Genomic DNA, 17,822 nt, shown 5'->3' on the forward strand with positions numbered 1-17,822 from the left:
ACGGCCGGTGTACTACATCAACGAGGTGTTGTCTGAAACTAAGACACGCTATCCACAGATTCAGAAGCTGCTGTACGCGGTGGTTTTGGCACGGCGCAAGCTGTGCCACTACTTCGAGGCCCATCCTGTCACCGTGGTCTCGTCTTTCCCTTTGGGAGAGATAGTCCGCAACAGGGAAGCCGAGGGTAGAATTGCCAAATGGTCCGTGGAGTTGATGGGAGAAACTCTCACCTACGCCCCCCGCAAAGCGATAAAGTCCCAAGTCTTGGGTGACGTCGTGGCTGAGTGGACGGACACTCAGCTACCCCCACCACAAATCCAGGCCGAATGCTGGACCATGTACTTCGATGGATAGGTGATGAAAACCGGTGCCGGTGCCGGCCTCCTCTTCATATCACCCCTCGGAGACCACATGCGGTACGTGATACACTTGCACTTTCCTGTGTCTAACAATATGGCGGAGTATGAGGCCCTCCTCAGTGGCCTCCGCATCGCCATCGAGCTCGGCATCAAACGCCTCGACGTGCGTGGTGACTCTCAACTCGTCATCAACCAGGTGATGAAGGAGTCTAGCTGCCACGACCTGAAAATGGAGGCATACTGCAAAGTAGTGCGCCACCTCGAGGACAAATTCGATGGCCTAGAACTCAATCATGTCCCGCGCAAGTACAGCGAGGATGCCGATGAACTAGCCAAGATCGCGTCGGGGCGGACCACCGTCCCCCCGAACATCTTCGCTCGCGACGTCACCAAGCCCTCCGTCGAATTCAAGGATCCGGCGGAGCTAGGCCCCTCGACCGCCTCCGCGGACGAGGCCGAAGCGATGGAGATCGACGAGGCCCCCACTTCGCAAGATTGGCGCGTCCAGTACCTTCACTGGATGATTCGAGGGGTCCTACCCTCGAACCGCGCTCAGGCACGGCGCCTCGATAGGCGGGCCAAGTCCTTCATCCTAATCAACAACGAGCTATACAAGCGCAGTCCCTCGGGCATCTTGCAGCGATGCATCCCCATCCCCGAGGGCAAGGAGCTAATCCGCGACATCCACGCTGGCACTTGCGGTCATCATGCCGCACCACGAACCCTCGTGGGTAACGTGTTTCGGCAAGGTTTTTACTGGCCCACCGCGGTCGCCGACGCCATTGACGTCGTACGGACTTGCGAGGGTTGCCAGTTCTACGCTCGAAAAACACACCTCCCATTCCATGCTCTGCAGACCATCCCCATCACATGGTCGTTTGCCGTGTGGGGACTGGACCTCTTCGGTCCGCTGCAGAAGGCGCCCGGGGGCTTCACCCACTTGCTGGTGGCAGTCGACAAATTCTCCAAGTGGATCGAGACTCGCCCCATCGGCAAGATTAAATCCAAGCAAGCCGTTCTGTTCTTTACCGACATCGTCTTCAAGTTCGGGGTCCCGAACTCGATCATCACCGACAACGGCACCCAGTTCACGGGCAAGAAATTCTTGGCATTCTACGACAGCTTCCACATACGTGTGGACTGGTCGGCTATGGCGCATCCATAGACGAACGGGCAAGTGGAGCGTGCCAAAGGCATGATCCTCCAAGGACTGAAACCAAGGACCTTCAACAAGTTGAACAAGTTTGGCCGGAGGTGGCTCACGGAGCTACCCTCGGTTATCTGGAGCCTGAGGATGACCCCAAGCAGAGCCACGGGCTTTACCCCGTTCTTCCTCGTCTATGGCGCCGAGGCCATACTCCCCATGGACTTGCAGTACGGGTCGCCAAGGTTCATGGCCTATCAAGAGCAGCAGAACTAGCGAGCCCGCGAGGACTCGCTGGATCAAGTGGATGAGGCTCGAGACGTGGCACTCCTACACTCTGCGCGCTATCAGCAGTCTTTACGAAGGTATCAAGCGCAGAGAGTCCGGCACCGAGACCTCAACAAAGGGGACTTGCTGCTGAGGCTTCGACAGGACAACAGGGGCCGCCACAAGCTCTCACCACCGTGGGAAGGCCCATACATCGTCGCCAAGGTGCTCAAGCCCGGCACGTACAAGCTGGCGAATGAAAATAGCGAAGTCTTCACCAACGCATGGAACATACAGCAGCTACGTCGCTTCTATCCTTAGAGTTCCGAGCTATTTGTACATCGTTTGTACTCGCATTTCCGATTTCCCGAAATAATAAAGAAGTACGCTTTACTTGTTTATTTTTGGGAACCTTCCGGACCCTCGAGGGCTCTGATGCGCACGAACACTGAGGTTAGCTTGGCTTTACCCTCGGCAAAGCCAAGCCTCCCTCGGGGGCTACTACGGGGGGAACCCCCGAACGTCCCCAAAAATCGCCAACATTTTTTCGAAAAATTTCCGTCTCGTCTCTAAGCTTCTCGTATACTTGGAAAAAACGGACGCGAGGCGTAAGCAACTATGGTATGGGGCCGGCCGAGTTGTGGGGCCGCCTACGCCTCCGGGATACGGCACCCCCCTCACCACCCCACGCCTACGTCGCTTATGAACGCGAAATTCCTCGCAGAAGTTTATCTAAGTCGCATATGAGAACACTAAAGTAGAGTAAAGAAAACGAAGGCTCGAATACACAAGGCCTCGATGGGCCACACTGTCGATTTAATGATAACGAATTTCTTTATTCATAAATTCATAAGTATGATTACAACGAACACTAATCCATTACATGGGCTTCGAGGCCCAGCTTTCCTACAGGTTATCATCCCCCCTCTGTGGATCTGCAACAGCATCAAACTCGGCTATCGGGGGGATGTCAGCTTCGAGCTTCTCGGCTAAGGCAGTGGCGAACTCCTCGGCGGCTGCGTCGGCGTCGTCCATTATAGCTGACGCGGCGTCCGCATCGGCGTCGTTGGGATCGACGTACCCCGACGACACCCTCTGGAGATCCATGATGTAGTGCATTGAGGCCACGGCGAGGGCTCGCAGGACACCGAGACGGAAGGTGCTCTTGGCATGCTTGGTGATCCGGCCACCTAGCGCTCGCAGGCGGCTGATCACCGAGCTACCAGAGATGGAGCCCTCCCCCTCGAGCTCCTGGCACATGCTCACGGCGGTTCGCTCCAGGTCAGCGTACTCCACCTGCGCCGCCATGAGCGTGGTGTTGACCACCTCCTTTGCCACTATCTCATCTGCCACTTGCTGCCTTAACTCTGATCAAAGAAACGAGGATAAGCTACGAACGACTAGAACCCAACAACATCGCATTCCGGAGGGCCTCCTCCCTTTCCTCGAGGGCTTTGCCCTTCTCCTCGAGGGTCCCGGTCAGCGTGGCGATGGTTGCCTTCTTGCGCTGGAGCTCAGCCTCCTTGCGCTGGAGTTCAGCTTCCTTTAGCTTGAACGCCGTCCTAGTGCGCTGCAGCTCGGCGGTTTGTGCCTTGGCTTCCTGAGCCTTCTGCTCTGCTGCAGCCCTTTGGACATCACGCTCGCCGGCGGTCCGCGCCAACTCCTCCTCCAGCGCCTGCCGACGCGCCTCCAGATCCGTCATCTTCGTGTTGGCATCGACACTCTGGAGCACCAGGCCAGCGTTGTGCTGCCCAAGCCAGCGTACCTGGGAGTACAGCCGAGTCATCTTGGCGCTTTTCTTGTGTGAGATGTCCCTCAGCCGCTGCAAGAGGAAAGGCGTGGGTAAAACAAATAAAATCAGGGCCAAAATATGAACGATTCTCGGGGAGGAGCCGCTTACCTAGCTGATCTGGTAATCTGTCGTCTGATGGAGCTCTAGGGCACGATCGAGGTGGTTCTGAATCTGAGAACCTACCTCGATCTGCGCCTGCCAGACGGCCTCCTCCTCTAGCTCATCGCGGAGAAACTCCGGGGGGACCATGGACTAGATGATTGCCCCGTGCTGGGGCCCCTCGGATGTCCCCTCGTCGAGAACCTCCGCGAAGGCCGACGTGAACTCAGCGATCTTGTCGGTGGTGCTTGCCGCAGCAGCGGAGTCGATGTCCCTCGAATCCCCGTACTCCTCGCTGCTGTCTGGCAGCTGCACCACCGGGATCACGCTGTCCGCCGCCGCCTGCGCCGTCACCGTCTGCGCCGTCACCGTCTGCGCCGTTATCACCACAACGACACCCTGATCCTGGCCCTCTGCGGGCACTGAGACGTGGGCTTCCTCCACCATCGGTGCCCTCTGCGCCGACTCCTCCGTGACTCCCTCGACCACAGCCCCCGGGGGCCCGGGGACGAGGGTCTCTGCCTCCGCCTGGCTGGCGGGGCGCTCCTGCGCCCCCCACCAGATCCTTCCTCTGCGACCAGCCGGGCGGCGCTATCCGTGCCGCTCCGACCAACCTCGGCATCGACGTCCGGCCGGGCGGCGTCGTCTACACCGCCCCGGCCGGCCTCCCCCACAGCGTCAGTTGGGGTGGCTGCTCCCATGCCACTCTGGCCGGCATCGTCCCCGTTCCCCGGCGCTCGAGCCTGTTGGGCCGCTTGAGCCCCTCGTGCCATGGCCTCCCGCAGCTTTGCGGCCTCCGCCACGATGTCCACGACAGGCGGGGGCTGCGGCGCCGAGTGTGGCGTGGCTCGCATCCCGGTCTTGAGGGCTTTGGTCAGTGCGAGCGGGGCCGCGTCCTTGGCAACAGTCCCGGAGCTGGAAATTGGGGAAGGAAGGGTGAGGTTAGCAGGATTGGGGGAGTGATCAAATGAACACAACAAATAAAACCAAAGACACTTACCCAGACCGGGCACTCATGCTGCGTTTGCCCGTGCCGCTCCTTCGGGCCTGCGGCACACCGACGCCCCTCGACGCCTGATCTGAGGGTGTCACCCTTGGAGCAGGCTGAGGCCTCGAGGCCATCTGCGCGGACATCTCCGTGCTCGCCGCGGACCCATCGCCGCCCGTCAACATCATGGGCGCGGGGACCCCCTCGCCCGTCACTGGCAGGGGCGACCTCCACTCTGTTGCGGGCACAGACAATCCTCCACCCACTGCCGGTGTGGGTGACCCTCATCCCGCCACCGGCGTGGGCGACCTTCGCTCTGTCCCCACGAGGGGCGGGTTCGCCAACGACCCTGGTGCGGGCCTCGCCTCATGCGGTGTCGCTGGCGCGTCCTCGTCGCCGGCCTCTTGATAGACCGGCAGGGAATCCGCACCTGTTGCCGCCTCGCCACCACCCGGAAGGTGGGCCTCGGCATCCGAGGCGTCCTCCTCATCCGTGGACTCGGGCGTGGCAGGCCGCAGCTTCCCCTCCGTGCGAGCGATTTTGCACGCCTTATCGTGCTTTGCTTTCCTCTTCCTTTTCCTCTCAGCGGCAGCCTCCGCCGCTTCCTTCCGCCTCTTCACCACCTTTGCGTGAAGGCAATTGACCTCACGTTCCTCCGGGATCGGAGGCCTCGAGGGGTGGCACCTGCGGCTCACCCCCTGCAAGACATAATTAAATCGGAGTCAGGAAGCAGGAGGGGGAAAGGAATAACACGAATCGACAACAGATCGAAATCGAAGACTTACCAATGAAAGGAACCCCGGCTCGGGGCGCATCTTCATCTCCCAGAGATCGGTTGCATCATTGGGGAATTCCGCCACCGCATTCCTTGCCCTCTAGGCAGCGATGCCTCGAGGTAGCAGTACCATCGACGTCCTCGACCCCGAGGCCGGAACCCTGGGGGTGAGGCCGAAGATCGGCAGGCTTCTCTCCGTTAGAGGAATCACCCTCTGCTGGTGGAAGTTTGTGATGATGGCAGCCGCCGTCAACCCCTTCCTCGCCAGGTGCACCAGCGCCTCGGTGAGGACCTCGAGCCTGGCTTGGTGCCCTGGGGGTGACACCCCCCAGTCCCACTTGGCTGGTCTCTCCCGATGCACCTTGTTGGTGATGGCCGGGAGCTTGTTGCCGAAGTTACGCAGGTAGAACCACCCACGAGTCCACCCGGCATTGTTGGTGGTCATCTTGTTCGGGATGTAGAGATTCTTCCGACTCGGACGCAGATGGAGCATCAGGCCTCCGGCGCGCGCGAACCGCTTCGGCTGCCCCCGCACGTTCTAGATGAAGAGCTCGCCGCGGAAGAGGTGGATCCACAGATCCCAGTGGGCTTCGATCCCCAAGTATCCCTCGCAGACAGCGATGAAGACCGCCGCCTGCGAGATGGAATTGGGGCCGAAGTTGTGCAGCTCTGCTCCGTAGTGATCACACAATGCCCGCATGAACCTGATGACGGGGACGCTGAATCCCCGCTCGTGCAGACGCACGAGGCTCACGACGTAGCCTTCGGGGGGATTTAGCTCGGTCTCCTCCTGCTGCAGGGCAATCCACACCGGCCGCTCCGGGCTCATGTTCATTGGTAGCAGCCGGTCGGCCGCCAGCTGCTCCAGAACCGCCTCCGTGGCGGTGGACTTCCCCCACGGCACTGGCTCCCGGATATCTGACATGGCTTCGAACTACGGGGAGGTGTGGGAAGACAAGCTTTGTGGTGCCTAAGGTACGCTCTCGCTCTCTCCTTCTTCCTCTCGCTCTTTGCTGCGGGCTCAGGATGCAGGGGAGGTGAAGAAGGCAAGGGAGACGAAGGCAAATGGCCAGGTGAGCCCAAACAGTCCCCCCTCTCTTGCTTTTATTCTGCCACGGCGCGCGGATACGCCGCCACGGCCCGAATCCGCCGCATTCAATGCGGTAGATTTTGCCGTCGCTGACGGATGGGTCCCACGACAGCAGAGTCTCCCACGCGCGCACTCGGCAATAATTACGGCGCGGTAATCGACGGGCGTGGCGCGACTGTTGCGCTGTTCCATCCGTCAGCCGCCGCACACGCCGCTTCGTCTATCCGAGGTAGCCGCCTGAAAAGGCGCGTGTAAGGATCACCGGGGTGTCCGACCCTAGAGGGGGAGGGGGTGAATAGGGTCGCTAATCGCTTTTTTTAAGCTAGGGCTCAATCTAATCACATAAAATAAACCTAACACGTCCTACACATGCTAGTTATGACTAAGGTTTATATATGCTACCTTCTACTTACCCCAAAAGACTTACAACCTATAGCCAATCCTAATCAAACTAACTAGTAAAGTAAAGGTAAGCAAGAAAGAGTAAATGCGGAAATGTAATGGGGTAAGTAAAGCGGTAAGGGAGAGGATATGCAAACTCCCGTGAAGACACCAAGACACACAATTTAACGTGGTTCGGTTAGGACACCAAAGTCCCTCCCTACGTCCACGGCCACTTGTCCAACACGAACAAGTGTGATGCCGAGTCTCTTCGCTTGATCACCATCTTGCCATGCCTCCATGGCTCCCGACAAGCAAAGGCTAAGTGACGCCAAGTCACAAAGACGAGGTCACCGCCACCGTCTATCTCGAAGCGTCACCACGGCACCGTCTTCACTATCTTGGAGCTTTAACACCAAGTAGGGGCCTCCTTCCCCGCACAAAGTGTCGTTGCCACTCCACACCAAGTCGGAGGGTCACACGACGAGTACACAAGGTGCTTGCCGCAGCAAGGCTTTCTCTCAAGCTAGTTCTCTCAAGAACTAAGCCTAAACAAGCACTAAGCACTCTCACAAGTGTGCTTAAGCCTATATGATGTACAATGAAGCTCTATGGTGGTTGGAGATGATCTTTAGCTCTTGTATACTTCCTTGAACTCTAGCACTCTCAAATGACCTGGCCTTGGGGGTATATATAGGCAGCACAAGCAAATATAGCCGTTGGAGAAAAGCTGCCCGAAATGTGCTTAACGCCGGTTAATCCGACGTACCTCAAAAGCCATCATCGGTTCAACCGGTGTATGTAAACTGCCACTTGAAAAACTAGCCGTTAGCAATCAATCGGTGTAACGCCGGTTTAACCGATGTAATCAACCGATGTATGTAATATTAGCGTCGGTTTAACCGGTGAGTGTAACTTCTTCACGTTCCTCCAAAAACCACCTCTCTGGACAACTGAACCGATGCAATTGACCGATGCATCGTCGGTTCAACCGGTGTATGTAATTTCCTCGGTCTTCATCTGCCAATGCACCGACGTATATAACTTCCGTAGCGTCGGTTCATCCGGTGTAAAACCCTAGCCTGCAGACCTTCTCTGTGATTGTACCGGTGAGTTCATTTTGCCCTACGTCGGTTTAACCGATGATAGCAAAATGCCTCAATGCCCTACGTCGATTTTGCCCTACGTCGGTTTAACCGATGATAGCGGAACCCCCGTAGGGGTGGCCCTTCGGGCCTAGCTATGCTTATCTTCTCTTTGTCATCACTTGAACCTAAAAGCCTGAGAATGATTTTCTTAACAATCATATTAGTCCAAGTGTTGTGTTGTCTATATCAATCACCAAAACATTATATTGAAATATGGCATGAGAGGCCATTTTCGCTACAGCGCGCCCGCACCTCACCGCACGAATTGGGCCACATCGCCCACGACCAGTGGAAGACCTGCGCACACGACTAGCGACTCCGCGCCGCTTGCGAACCGTGACGGAATATTCCTTTCGGGAGCTTTTCACCCTCAAGGAAACATTATTCCGAGGCCTTACTGATCAGGGGTTCGAAGCCTGGCCCGTCGAGGGTTCGACAGGCGCCCCAGATCGCCAGAGTCAGGGGCTGTATGGACGTGCCATACAAGCTACCCTCGAACGCGGAGTTCGAGACATCCTACGCAGTGTTCAAGGCCAGTCGAGGGTGCCTAGCAGGGGGATCCCATCGAGGGAGAGCATCGAGCCCTCGGACCCTATCGAATGGGTCCGAGCCCCGCCTAGCGAACCTTCACGAGCACTTTATGTGACGTGTCCACGGACCATGAGCCGACCCTTATCGAATGGGGCACGGATGTCCACTTGAACTACCCGATAACAGCTCACCGAAGCAGCCATAGCTCACGGCCCGGGCATGGGTAGCATAGTGCGCTTCACCCCTCCTCCCTGCGGAAGGGCGACGAGGGCCGTAACCAAAGTCGAGGGTTCCCTGAATGCCTTTACGTAGGCTGAGGCTCGGGGGCTCCTCGCACACCGCGGCTCAGGCCGCACCCTCGAATAGGTCGATGACCGTCGATTGTGAAGTTCCGCGTGTCTAACCAAAACTCCCACTCTTAACGCACGCCTGCTTGATGGTTAAGTTGGATACTGGGTCGCTGTGCCAGCACTGAGAATGCCGAGGGCGGCTGAAAGAGTGCCGATGCCAGCTGAAAAAGATGCTGGACGGCCACCCCAGTGAAGCAACCAAGCGGGGCGACATTTATAGCCCTTGGACGAGTACAAACACTCCTCCAAGGCCTCGGGGGCTACACCCGTGGGTGCGCTGACGCACCCCCACGGAGGAAACTTCACACATTCGAGGACTAAAATCTCCTGCGGGGGTGGCACCCACCCACACACTTTCGATCGTCCTATCCGTGAAGGAGAAGGAGACTTCATTGCTCTTTACAAACAAAGATTACAAAGGGCTACCGGCTTAAAGCCGTCGAAAAGTACAAACGCATTGCCACTTGCGTGGCAATTTTCCCTGTCTTGGGGAGGAGTGAGCGATGAAGAAGAGCACCAAGCCCCTGGCTGGCGCGACGGCTAGGCTGCTAAGGATTGCGGGGAGCAGCCCCAAACCGTACGGGTCCAGCGGGATGCCCTCCTCGCAAGCTTTCTTCTAGCGTCTCCTCCACCGAAGAACATGTGGGGGGTCAAGCTGGCGGACAGCACCCTCCACATCATCTCCCCGAGAGCAACCTTGTCGTCAAGGGCGACGATGCGAAGAACAGCCACCAAACCTGGCACCAGCGCCATGGTCAGGCGTCTCCAACCCCCTTCAGGCTAGGGGACATCGCATAAGCGGGACCCCACGGGCCCAATGCTCTTCTGCTAGTCCCACTGAAGCTAAGGGATGGTGCGCACGCCCTCTCCGGCTTTCCCCCGCCGCTCGCAAGCATTCTTCTAGCACCAAAGCCTAAAAAAGCCAGACAATCCATCTGGGGGCTGGTCGTGAAAGGCAAAGGAAAACATTACGAGACTTAGGTGATGCTAGAAATAAGAGCAGGGAAGTTGGAGAGGAAAGGGAGTCTCACGACCCCTATTTATAGCTGCGGTGGGCGCCAAGCTTCAAGCCTGTCGAAGGGCGAAGGCTTGGACCGCCCGTGACGGCGCGGCCCTCCACGAGCGAAAGATACCCTCGGTTACGTGCTGAGACATGACACGATGAAGCAAAGCTGAGCCCTTGAACGCTGAGCAGCGCAGCATCGGTGCTGGCCGACTGCCCTCGAACGGCGCGTCGCAAGGCGACCAGGGAAAGCGGGGCCGAGACCCTGAGCACGGGACAGCGTGGCAAACGCACCAGCTACAAAGCAACAGGCGCCATTGTGGCCCTGGCCCGCTCAGCACGCTGACGCGTCTTGTCCCCGGAACAAAACAAAAAGGCACACACTCCTCGAAGTACTTTCCCCGCAGGCACACTACCCCGACCGACGAGCTGTCACATCCGCTGGGCCGGCACACAGGTGCGCCCGGCGGGAGCGCTGCATCGATCGATCACATCAAGGGGTGAAATCGCCGAAATACCCTTTGGCCGAATCCCATGACTCGACCAAAGCCTCGGGAGCTACTGTCGGGTACCACGATTAGGGACACCCTAATCGGGGTACTAAGATCACCCAAAAAAATGCTAACACATGTTAGGCGACTGAGCCCACGAAGGCCCACGGGCTCCTTCCAATCTGAAAGAAAGGAAAGGACTCAAAGAAGCCCAACATGCGGCCCATTCACATCCCCCCTCGGACCCGCGGGGCGATTTCCGCCTCGCTCGAGGGCTCCCATCGAGACCCTCGACTGTGCCCCACATCTCCGCCTCGCTTGAGGGTAGTGGAACTACCCTCGAGCAGGCAACTCATCTCTGCCTCGCTCGAGGCCACCCCTCGGCGTAAAGGACAAATGGCCCTGCCGCTTACCCGCCCGTCGTACGGAGGCATTAAGTGCCAACCACTCCTCCACAGCGCCCAGGACAGATGGCGTCAGGCCGCCATTCCCCACAGTGGCTGTGACCGGAGTCCCGTCCGACAACTCCGGTCACTGCTCCGCCATCCCGGACGCTGTGGCAACACTGTGGGACCTGCAACGCGGGACGAGGCGCACTTGGCACAGTTCTCATTACTATTCTGCCAACTACGGCTGTCTGGACTCCACCTTATCACACGTACGTCCCCGGACCCGCCCCCTGCTCGGGAAGGGGTCCGGCGTCACCACGTGCCCCTCAAAGAGGGGCACACAGCACTAGCAGCCGGAGGCCCGGACCTCCCCCCCCCCTCGAGGGGTCCGGGACCTCCACGCGACCCTCGGACCTCCTCAGTGCACACGCCAGCACTCCGTCCCGGGGGTCCGGGACCGCCACATGCCCTGCTACCGATGATGCATGTATATATGCAAGACCCTGACCTGCAGGGTCCACGGAGTGCCACCACGCCACATCTGGAGGACTGTGCACCCTACAGCAATGACCACGCCGCCTGCTGGGGCTGGCAGGACGCCGGCGTGATCTCCGCAAGACCAAGGACGATACCCAGGACGATTGCCACGCCCGACGCCATGCCCCACAGTGTACTTCCTAAAGTATTCGACCACTGTACCCCTGCAATTCGGGGGAAAACGACGACTTCCCCGTTCCCCTGCGCATGCACACCATCCCTCCTTGTTACTATAAAAGGAGGAGACGGGCTTCCTTTGAGGGGGACGTTTTTTTTGCGATCATCCTCACACGAGCACAACGCTCAGCGCTCGATATTGGAACTCACCTCAATCAGCTTCTCCTCTAGCAGAGACCTGGGAGCTTCCCTCCCTTTCTCGCCTCGCTTGTACCCCCTACTACAGGCACCTCCGGTGCAAGATAATACAGTGCCCTCGCACACCCCCTTGCTGGACGTACGGCCTCGCGGCCGGAACCAGGATAAACCCGTGCGTTACTGTGCTGCCTCTCGCATCAACATCTGGGACGAGGAAACACGCAACATTTACTAGTTGGGATCCGGACCGCCGGGTCAGGACACCGACAGCTCTGGTCTTGGCTAATTAATTGAATGAACTATATATTGTGTTGGGGTTGTTTGCTTGGTGGTTATGAGTTTGTATGGTGGAGCGGGTGAAGGAAGGTGCGTCTTATGAGGTATCGCATAGTAGGGACCAACACATACGTATAGGTTCTTTGGAAAGTTCTCGTAGCATCCCTATGCAATCACACCTCGGAAGTGTGATATTGTGCCTAGCTAGCACATGCGTGGTTGAGTTCAAAGTTCTCCGGAACTTTTACGCGAATTGTGGTGAAAGTGTACAACCTCTGCAAAGTGTAAAACTGATATATCAGCCGTGCTCACGGTCATGAGAGGCTTGAACCCTTACATGATTAATTTAACTTAAAGATGAATTTAAATCATACTCTGGTTATTTTTTGTGGCCTTGCTGAGTACTAATCATAAATATATTCACCCTTGCTTACTGCTGCTCAGAAGGAGAAAGTTTATGAAGTCTTTTTGAAGATGTTGCTGAGTTCTAGGCGTACGCAACCCCCAGTCGATTGCCTGTGAAGTTTGAAGCTTTCGTTTCCAGGATAAGCTATATAACTTTGATAGTCTTTTATTTGCTTTAATTTATCTTTTTCATGATATTGTTACTGATTATTCACTTATAATGTCTCTATATATATGAAACTTACATATAATTATGCATTCGGTTTTGTTTTTAAAATCGGGTGTGACACCGGTGTCTATTCGTTGGAAACATCCTTTGTTGATCGTTTGATATGTTCTACACACATGAAGTTTCAAAATAATATATTTTATTCTCGGTACACAGAGGATTTAACCGTTCATAAATTTTCACAAAACTCTTCCCACTTCTGCACTAAATGACACACGTCTGCATCCATGGAAGGTGGACATGAAAAGAAATGTTTTTATCTCACAATCATTGATAGACAAGGGAACTTGTACATTCATTCCCACTCGAGTCAACCTTTCTCACCCGTTTGAAATGTGAATTGTAACGCTGCTTCTAGCAACAAGGTAACTGTGTCAGATGAGTTGTATGGTGATGAAACTCTCCTCACATCCCATTAAATTACATTATTCTCTTTCTTGTCATGTCAGCAAAATTGATAATATTTAATGTCATGAAACCCTCCATAAAATTTTCATTGAGACTAGTCTAAGAACGCAGACATGGTGGACGCTGACACGGCTGATTTGGAGAGCCCGGAGGGCAAGACACGGGACGCTGATTTGGGTTTCCGGTACCTAGATCGAAAAGGCAAAATATCAGGATGTAATATATCACTGTACCGTGTGTTCTCCTTACAGGAAAAGCCTTGTTCCAAAATCCATGTTATTAGCTCCGTACTTTCATATGTATAATTAAAAAGAAAATCATCCAATCCTTTCATATAGTTCATAAGCTACAAAATCTATTTTTAATGTATTAATTTGGAGAAAAGTGGAATTCTATTTTTTCCAGATAGATTTGTGGTGGTGTGAAAAGACTGATGCCCACATTTGTTTGCCACACATCCGGTTAGTTTTGGTATACAAATTAAATATGATGTTGAGATTCAATTTTTAGGATTACACTCTTTAAGGAATTTTTCCAAACGTTAGGATTGCACTTTTCATGAGATGGAGGGAGTATATACTAATGGTCTATATGATATTGAGGATATTTTAGTTTGTACGTTGTTGCGGAACTAGAAGAAAGGGTAAACGAATTCATGAAAGCAACCAACAAGATATTTGCTTGCACGAGATAGGCATTCATCTGTTACTATAAATTCATGGAGAAAGTGAAAAATGCTTGCGCGAGGGGGGGGGGGGGGGGGGGGGTTAGTTCATCATTTGCAATCAATAGAAAGGCCTACTCTACCAAACAAGGAAAGAGGTGCTAGGCACTTACAACCCGACGGAAACCCTGCTGCGTGTTCCAAGTAGATGCCAGCTAGCTGGACCAGCAGGAACATGGCCGCGCGAAAGAAGGACCTTGCCGACATGGTGGGCAGAGCAGTGTGTGGACGGTTGTGGCGCGGTGCATCCTTGGAGTTGGAGGACGGTTGTGGCGCGGTGCAGACTGTTAGAGCCTGAGATTCAGAATCATAACGCGAGAACTAGTACTGCTAACCAACTGACCAAGCTCAGTTTGCTCTACATGATTTTTATGAATTCCAAAAAAAATTATCCAACTTGGATGTGCACCTTTTTCTACAATATGTTCACATCGTTTCGAAATTCGAACATTGGAAAAATATCCATATGCAGACAAGTCAGTAGTAAGAGGTGTAGATAAAACAACGTACCATCGCATCCTAACGTTCATGTCAGCAATGACTAACCCATGGAAACGTCGTTTGTTGAAAGAATTGCATGAGCTGATGTTGAGATGCTTGTTTGATTATTGTATCCATGGTCTGAAGTTCTGAACATGGACGCGGAAGATGACTACGTACCATCTCGCATCCTAACGTTCATGTCAGCAATGACTAACCCGCGTTGGAAACCTTCCTTTGTTGAACGATTCCATGAGCTGATGTTGAGAGGCTTGTTTGATTGCATCCCTAGTCTGAGTGCGTGGATGTGGAAGTTGTAACATCCCGGATTTTTCCGGAATGTTATAAAGTCGAAAAATGTGGATTTCAAAATTTTTTCGGCAATGCTGTAAATAATTCATCTAAGTAGGAATTCTACCTCTCTAAATTCCTAGTAAATTAAAAACTTTGTTTATAATTAAGGCTATTGTTTGCTAGTGTGAAACATTTGGAGTTACTTGGATTTTAATTTGGCTCTACCTTGTTTAATTCGATTTGGTTTTGGATTTATTTTATTGGGTGAAATTGTGTGGAAATTAAATCGAGGCGTGCCCCTCAATTTAATTTCAAACGCTAACACTTGTGTCGGGTTTAATTTGAATTGAGCCATTCAAATTAAATCCGAGCTCTAACCTCTAACAACCCGCTAACCATCTCTAACCCTAACCCGGAGGTGATTTGGAGAGCCCGGAGGGCAAGACACGGGACGCTGATTTGGGTTTCCGGTACCTAGATCGAAAAGGCAAAATATCAGGATGTAATATATCACTGTACCGTGTGTTCTCCTTACAGGAAAAGCCTTGTTCCAATCCATGTATACATGTTTTTAGCTGTGTACTTTCATATGTATAATTAAAAGGGAAATCATCCGATCCTTTCATATAGTTCATAAGCTACAAAATCTATTTATGTTTTAATTTGGAAAAAAAGTGGAATTCTATTTTTTCCAGATAGATTTGTGGTGGTGTGAAAAGACTGATGCCCTCATTTGTTAGCCACACATCTGGTTAGTTTTGGTAAATAAACTAAATACGATCACTTAATTAGGTAGATAATTGATATTCAATTTCTAAGATAGCACTCTTTAAGGAATTTTTTCAAGCATTAGGATTGCACTTTTCATGGAATGGAGGGAGTATATACTAATGCTATGATATTGAGGATATCTTAGTTTGGACGTTGTTGCAAAACTAGAAGAAAGGGTAAATCAATTCATGAAAGCAACTAACAAGATATTTGCTTGCACGAGATAGCCATTCATCTGTTACTACAAATTCATGGAGAAAGTGAGAAATGCTTGCGCGAGGGGGGGGGGGGGGGTGTTTGAGATCAGACTAGTTCATCATTTGCAATCAATACAAAGGCCTACTCTACCAAACAAGAACAGAGGTACGAGGCACTTAGGCGATGTCCAACGGTGCCCTGTAAAGGGCCCTCCCCCGCACGTACGGGGAGCTTTGGGGGGAGGAAGCCCTCCAACGGCTCCCCCCACGGCCCCCCTTATATTGGGGGGAGTTGAAACTCCCCCCACGTATGGGGGGAGTTGAAACTCCCCCTATATCTCTAATCACACCGTTTCTTTGCGATATTAATTCCGTTTGAGCTCCGTAACACGATAATAATGCGTATTATGATAGTATAAATACTGTATGTTTTTTTTTAAATTCAAAAACGTTAAATAAATAGTTAGTTAATGAGTGATAGTATATATGGGGAATAGATATGTGGGGAATGGTTGGAGAGAAGGAGTTATAGGGGGAGGAATTTTTTGGAGGGAGGTAGTAAAATATAGTAAATAGTACGTTTGAGGGGAGTTGGATGGGGGGAATGGTTGGAGAAAGCCTTACAACCCTTCGACGCATGCGCCAGGTAGATGCCAGCCAGCTGGACAAGCAGGAACATGGCCGCGCGAAAGAAAGACCTTGCCCACATGGTGGGCGTAGTAATGTTCAATTTTGAAGGTGCATCGTCCTTGGAGGATGGTTGTGGCGCAGTGCAGACTGTTAGAGCCTGAGTACCAGAATCGTAATGATTTATAAGCAAAGGGTGTGGCGCTGTGTATCTGCTTCTACTACAACATATTTAAAGCCACACACGTCTCATTCTCAATGCAATCCAGGAAGTTTGTAGGTATGGGCAATAATATGGTCAATCGGACTAACATCAGTACAAATAATTGGCTCACGCTGTTCCACGATTGATATATGTCCTGGTTTCCGAACCAGAAAAAATAAAGAATTATTGTGTTCTTACCCCTATTTGATCACAAATTGTTGTGATTTTACTCTTATTTTACCTCTATTTTATAAAAATGAAGAGAGAGTTTCCCCTGCTCCGTGACAGGACTTAACGGTATGAAATGGGCTGGTAAAAGACTAGTTTACCCTTGCTTTTTGCTCCTATTTTCATAAACACTTTGTGATTTTACCCCTATTTTGACATTAAACATATATATGAGCAACATTTTATTAGATATAAGAATAATTTTATCAACTAAAATTGACAAAATTAAAATAGGGCAATAGTAAAAACATTAATAGCATCATAACATAACTGCATGTATAAAACCTAAGAACACATCTGTTGTTGAAATTTGTCCTCACACGAATCTGAGTCTGAGAGTCTAAAATCTAGCTGAGATTCCATGCTTTCAGATGCCAATCGAACACGACGGTGCTCCGCGGCAGCTCCAGGGCCTAGGACCTCCTTACTCAGGTGGAGCACATCCTGGACAAGCACCCAGAAGAGGAGGTGTTAGGGGACACGTAGCTGACGTCGTATGAGCAGCTGCCGTTGATGGTGGTGCTGCAGGCGTTGGGCTGTTGCACATCACTGGTGTGCTCGTCGATGAGAGCCCCGCGCTCGCGGCGCCCCAGGCTGGTAGGTCGGGTCGCACGCTCGTGTCGGCGTCCCTTGCCGGGTCCTGCACCGTGGACTGCCTCCGCCTGGGCCTGAGCCGCCGCCCCTGCGTTGAATCACGCGGGGGGGGGGGGGGGGGGGGGGGGGGGGGGGGGGGTTTACTTCAGAGTTCTAGAGGGGTAAACGGGATAAGGGTATTACTATCTTTCCACAGTAATATGAAGGATTTTTTCATTTTTCATTTTTTTGCGGGTGATTTTCTTTTTTCTTTTAATTTGTTTATTTGAGATCCCACTAATAGAGCTAAATGGAGGGGCAGATGGAGGCTTCGTTTTCATAAAACAGGGGTAAAATCACAAAACTGCGGAAAATGACGGTAAAATCACAATTCGCGTTTAGAGTTGGGGTTAAAAACTCCAATTTCCAAAAAAAAACAATTTCATTAAACGTCTTGTTTTTACATGCTAATTTTAAATCAATGGTCTACATTTTTTTTAAAAGGAGGAACCTAAACACCGTAACAAGTCTCAAGAGAGTTACTATCTGGCATGGTTTGTAACATGATGGTTGCATCATTGTAGCCCGCGTCATTGTGGCTACGTACTCTTGTACTTCTTATAGCTCTTTAATTTGGAACCATTAATCAACTCTTTTCAAAATATCACCATCTCAAATTTTTATGGAGTGCTTTACACATTGTTTTTGGTATTGCTCCACCGTCACATAAATTATCTTACTATTT

At 52.6% G+C, this 17,822-nt stretch overlaps 2 protein-coding genes across 6 annotated transcripts in view; both read right to left on the reverse strand.

Moving 5' to 3' along the window:
• The window catches only part of LOC120645079, a 38,865-nt gene extending 22,579 nt beyond the window's left edge, over nucleotides 1-16,286 (reverse strand). The window contains exons 1-2 of one of the 3 annotated variants that reach the window (XM_039921828.1): nucleotides 16,069-16,286; nucleotides 13,816-13,986 (exon numbers count right to left, since the gene is read on the reverse strand). In XM_039921828.1, coding sequence (XP_039777762.1) covers nucleotides 13,816-13,986; nucleotides 16,069-16,153 — 256 coding nt within the window. In that variant the 5' untranslated portion in view covers nucleotides 16,154-16,286. Of the gene's footprint in view, nucleotides 1-13,815; nucleotides 13,997-16,068 lie in introns of all 3 variants that reach the window. The other 2 variants (XM_039921829.1, XR_005664119.1) reach the window with 2 other exon arrangements.
• On the reverse strand, nucleotides 2,581-6,790 carry LOC120645078 (translation initiation factor IF-2-like). 3 transcript variants are annotated; one of them, XR_005664118.1, is made up of 4 exons: nucleotides 5,436-6,777; nucleotides 4,663-5,348; nucleotides 3,672-4,577; nucleotides 3,463-3,593 (listed from the first exon to the last, which is right to left on the reverse strand). XR_005664118.1 is itself a non-coding variant. In XM_039921827.1 (2 exons), exons 1-2 carry the CDS (start codon nucleotides 4,836-4,838, stop codon nucleotides 4,046-4,048), a joined length of 708 nt encoding a protein of 235 aa, XP_039777761.1. In that variant the 5' UTR covers nucleotides 4,839-6,790; the 3' UTR covers nucleotides 2,581-4,045. The 3 variants fall into 3 exon arrangements, 1 of the variants encoding a protein (XP_039777761.1); XR_005664117.1 differs by having other exon boundaries at nucleotides 4,663-6,778; XM_039921827.1 differs by having other exon boundaries at nucleotides 2,581-4,577; nucleotides 4,663-6,790.
• Nucleotides 16,287-17,822: the final 1,536 nt, after the last annotated feature.

This window comes from Panicum virgatum, chromosome 8K, assembly GCF_016808335.1.
Source record: "Panicum virgatum strain AP13 chromosome 8K, P.virgatum_v5, whole genome shotgun sequence".
NCBI lineage: Eukaryota > Viridiplantae > Streptophyta > Magnoliopsida > Poales > Poaceae > Panicum > Panicum virgatum.

Excerpts from the sequence above, each read along its gene's own strand:
- LOC120645078 (XM_039921827.1), bottom strand. The coding sequence starts at position 4,838 with ATGATGTTGACGGGCGGCGATGGGTCCGCGGCGAGCACGGAGATGTCC. Across the intron at positions 4,578-4,662 it reads AGCATGAGTGCCCGGTCTGG|CTCCGGGACTGTTGCCAAGG; the intron begins GTAAGTGTCTTT and ends CCCAATTTCCAG.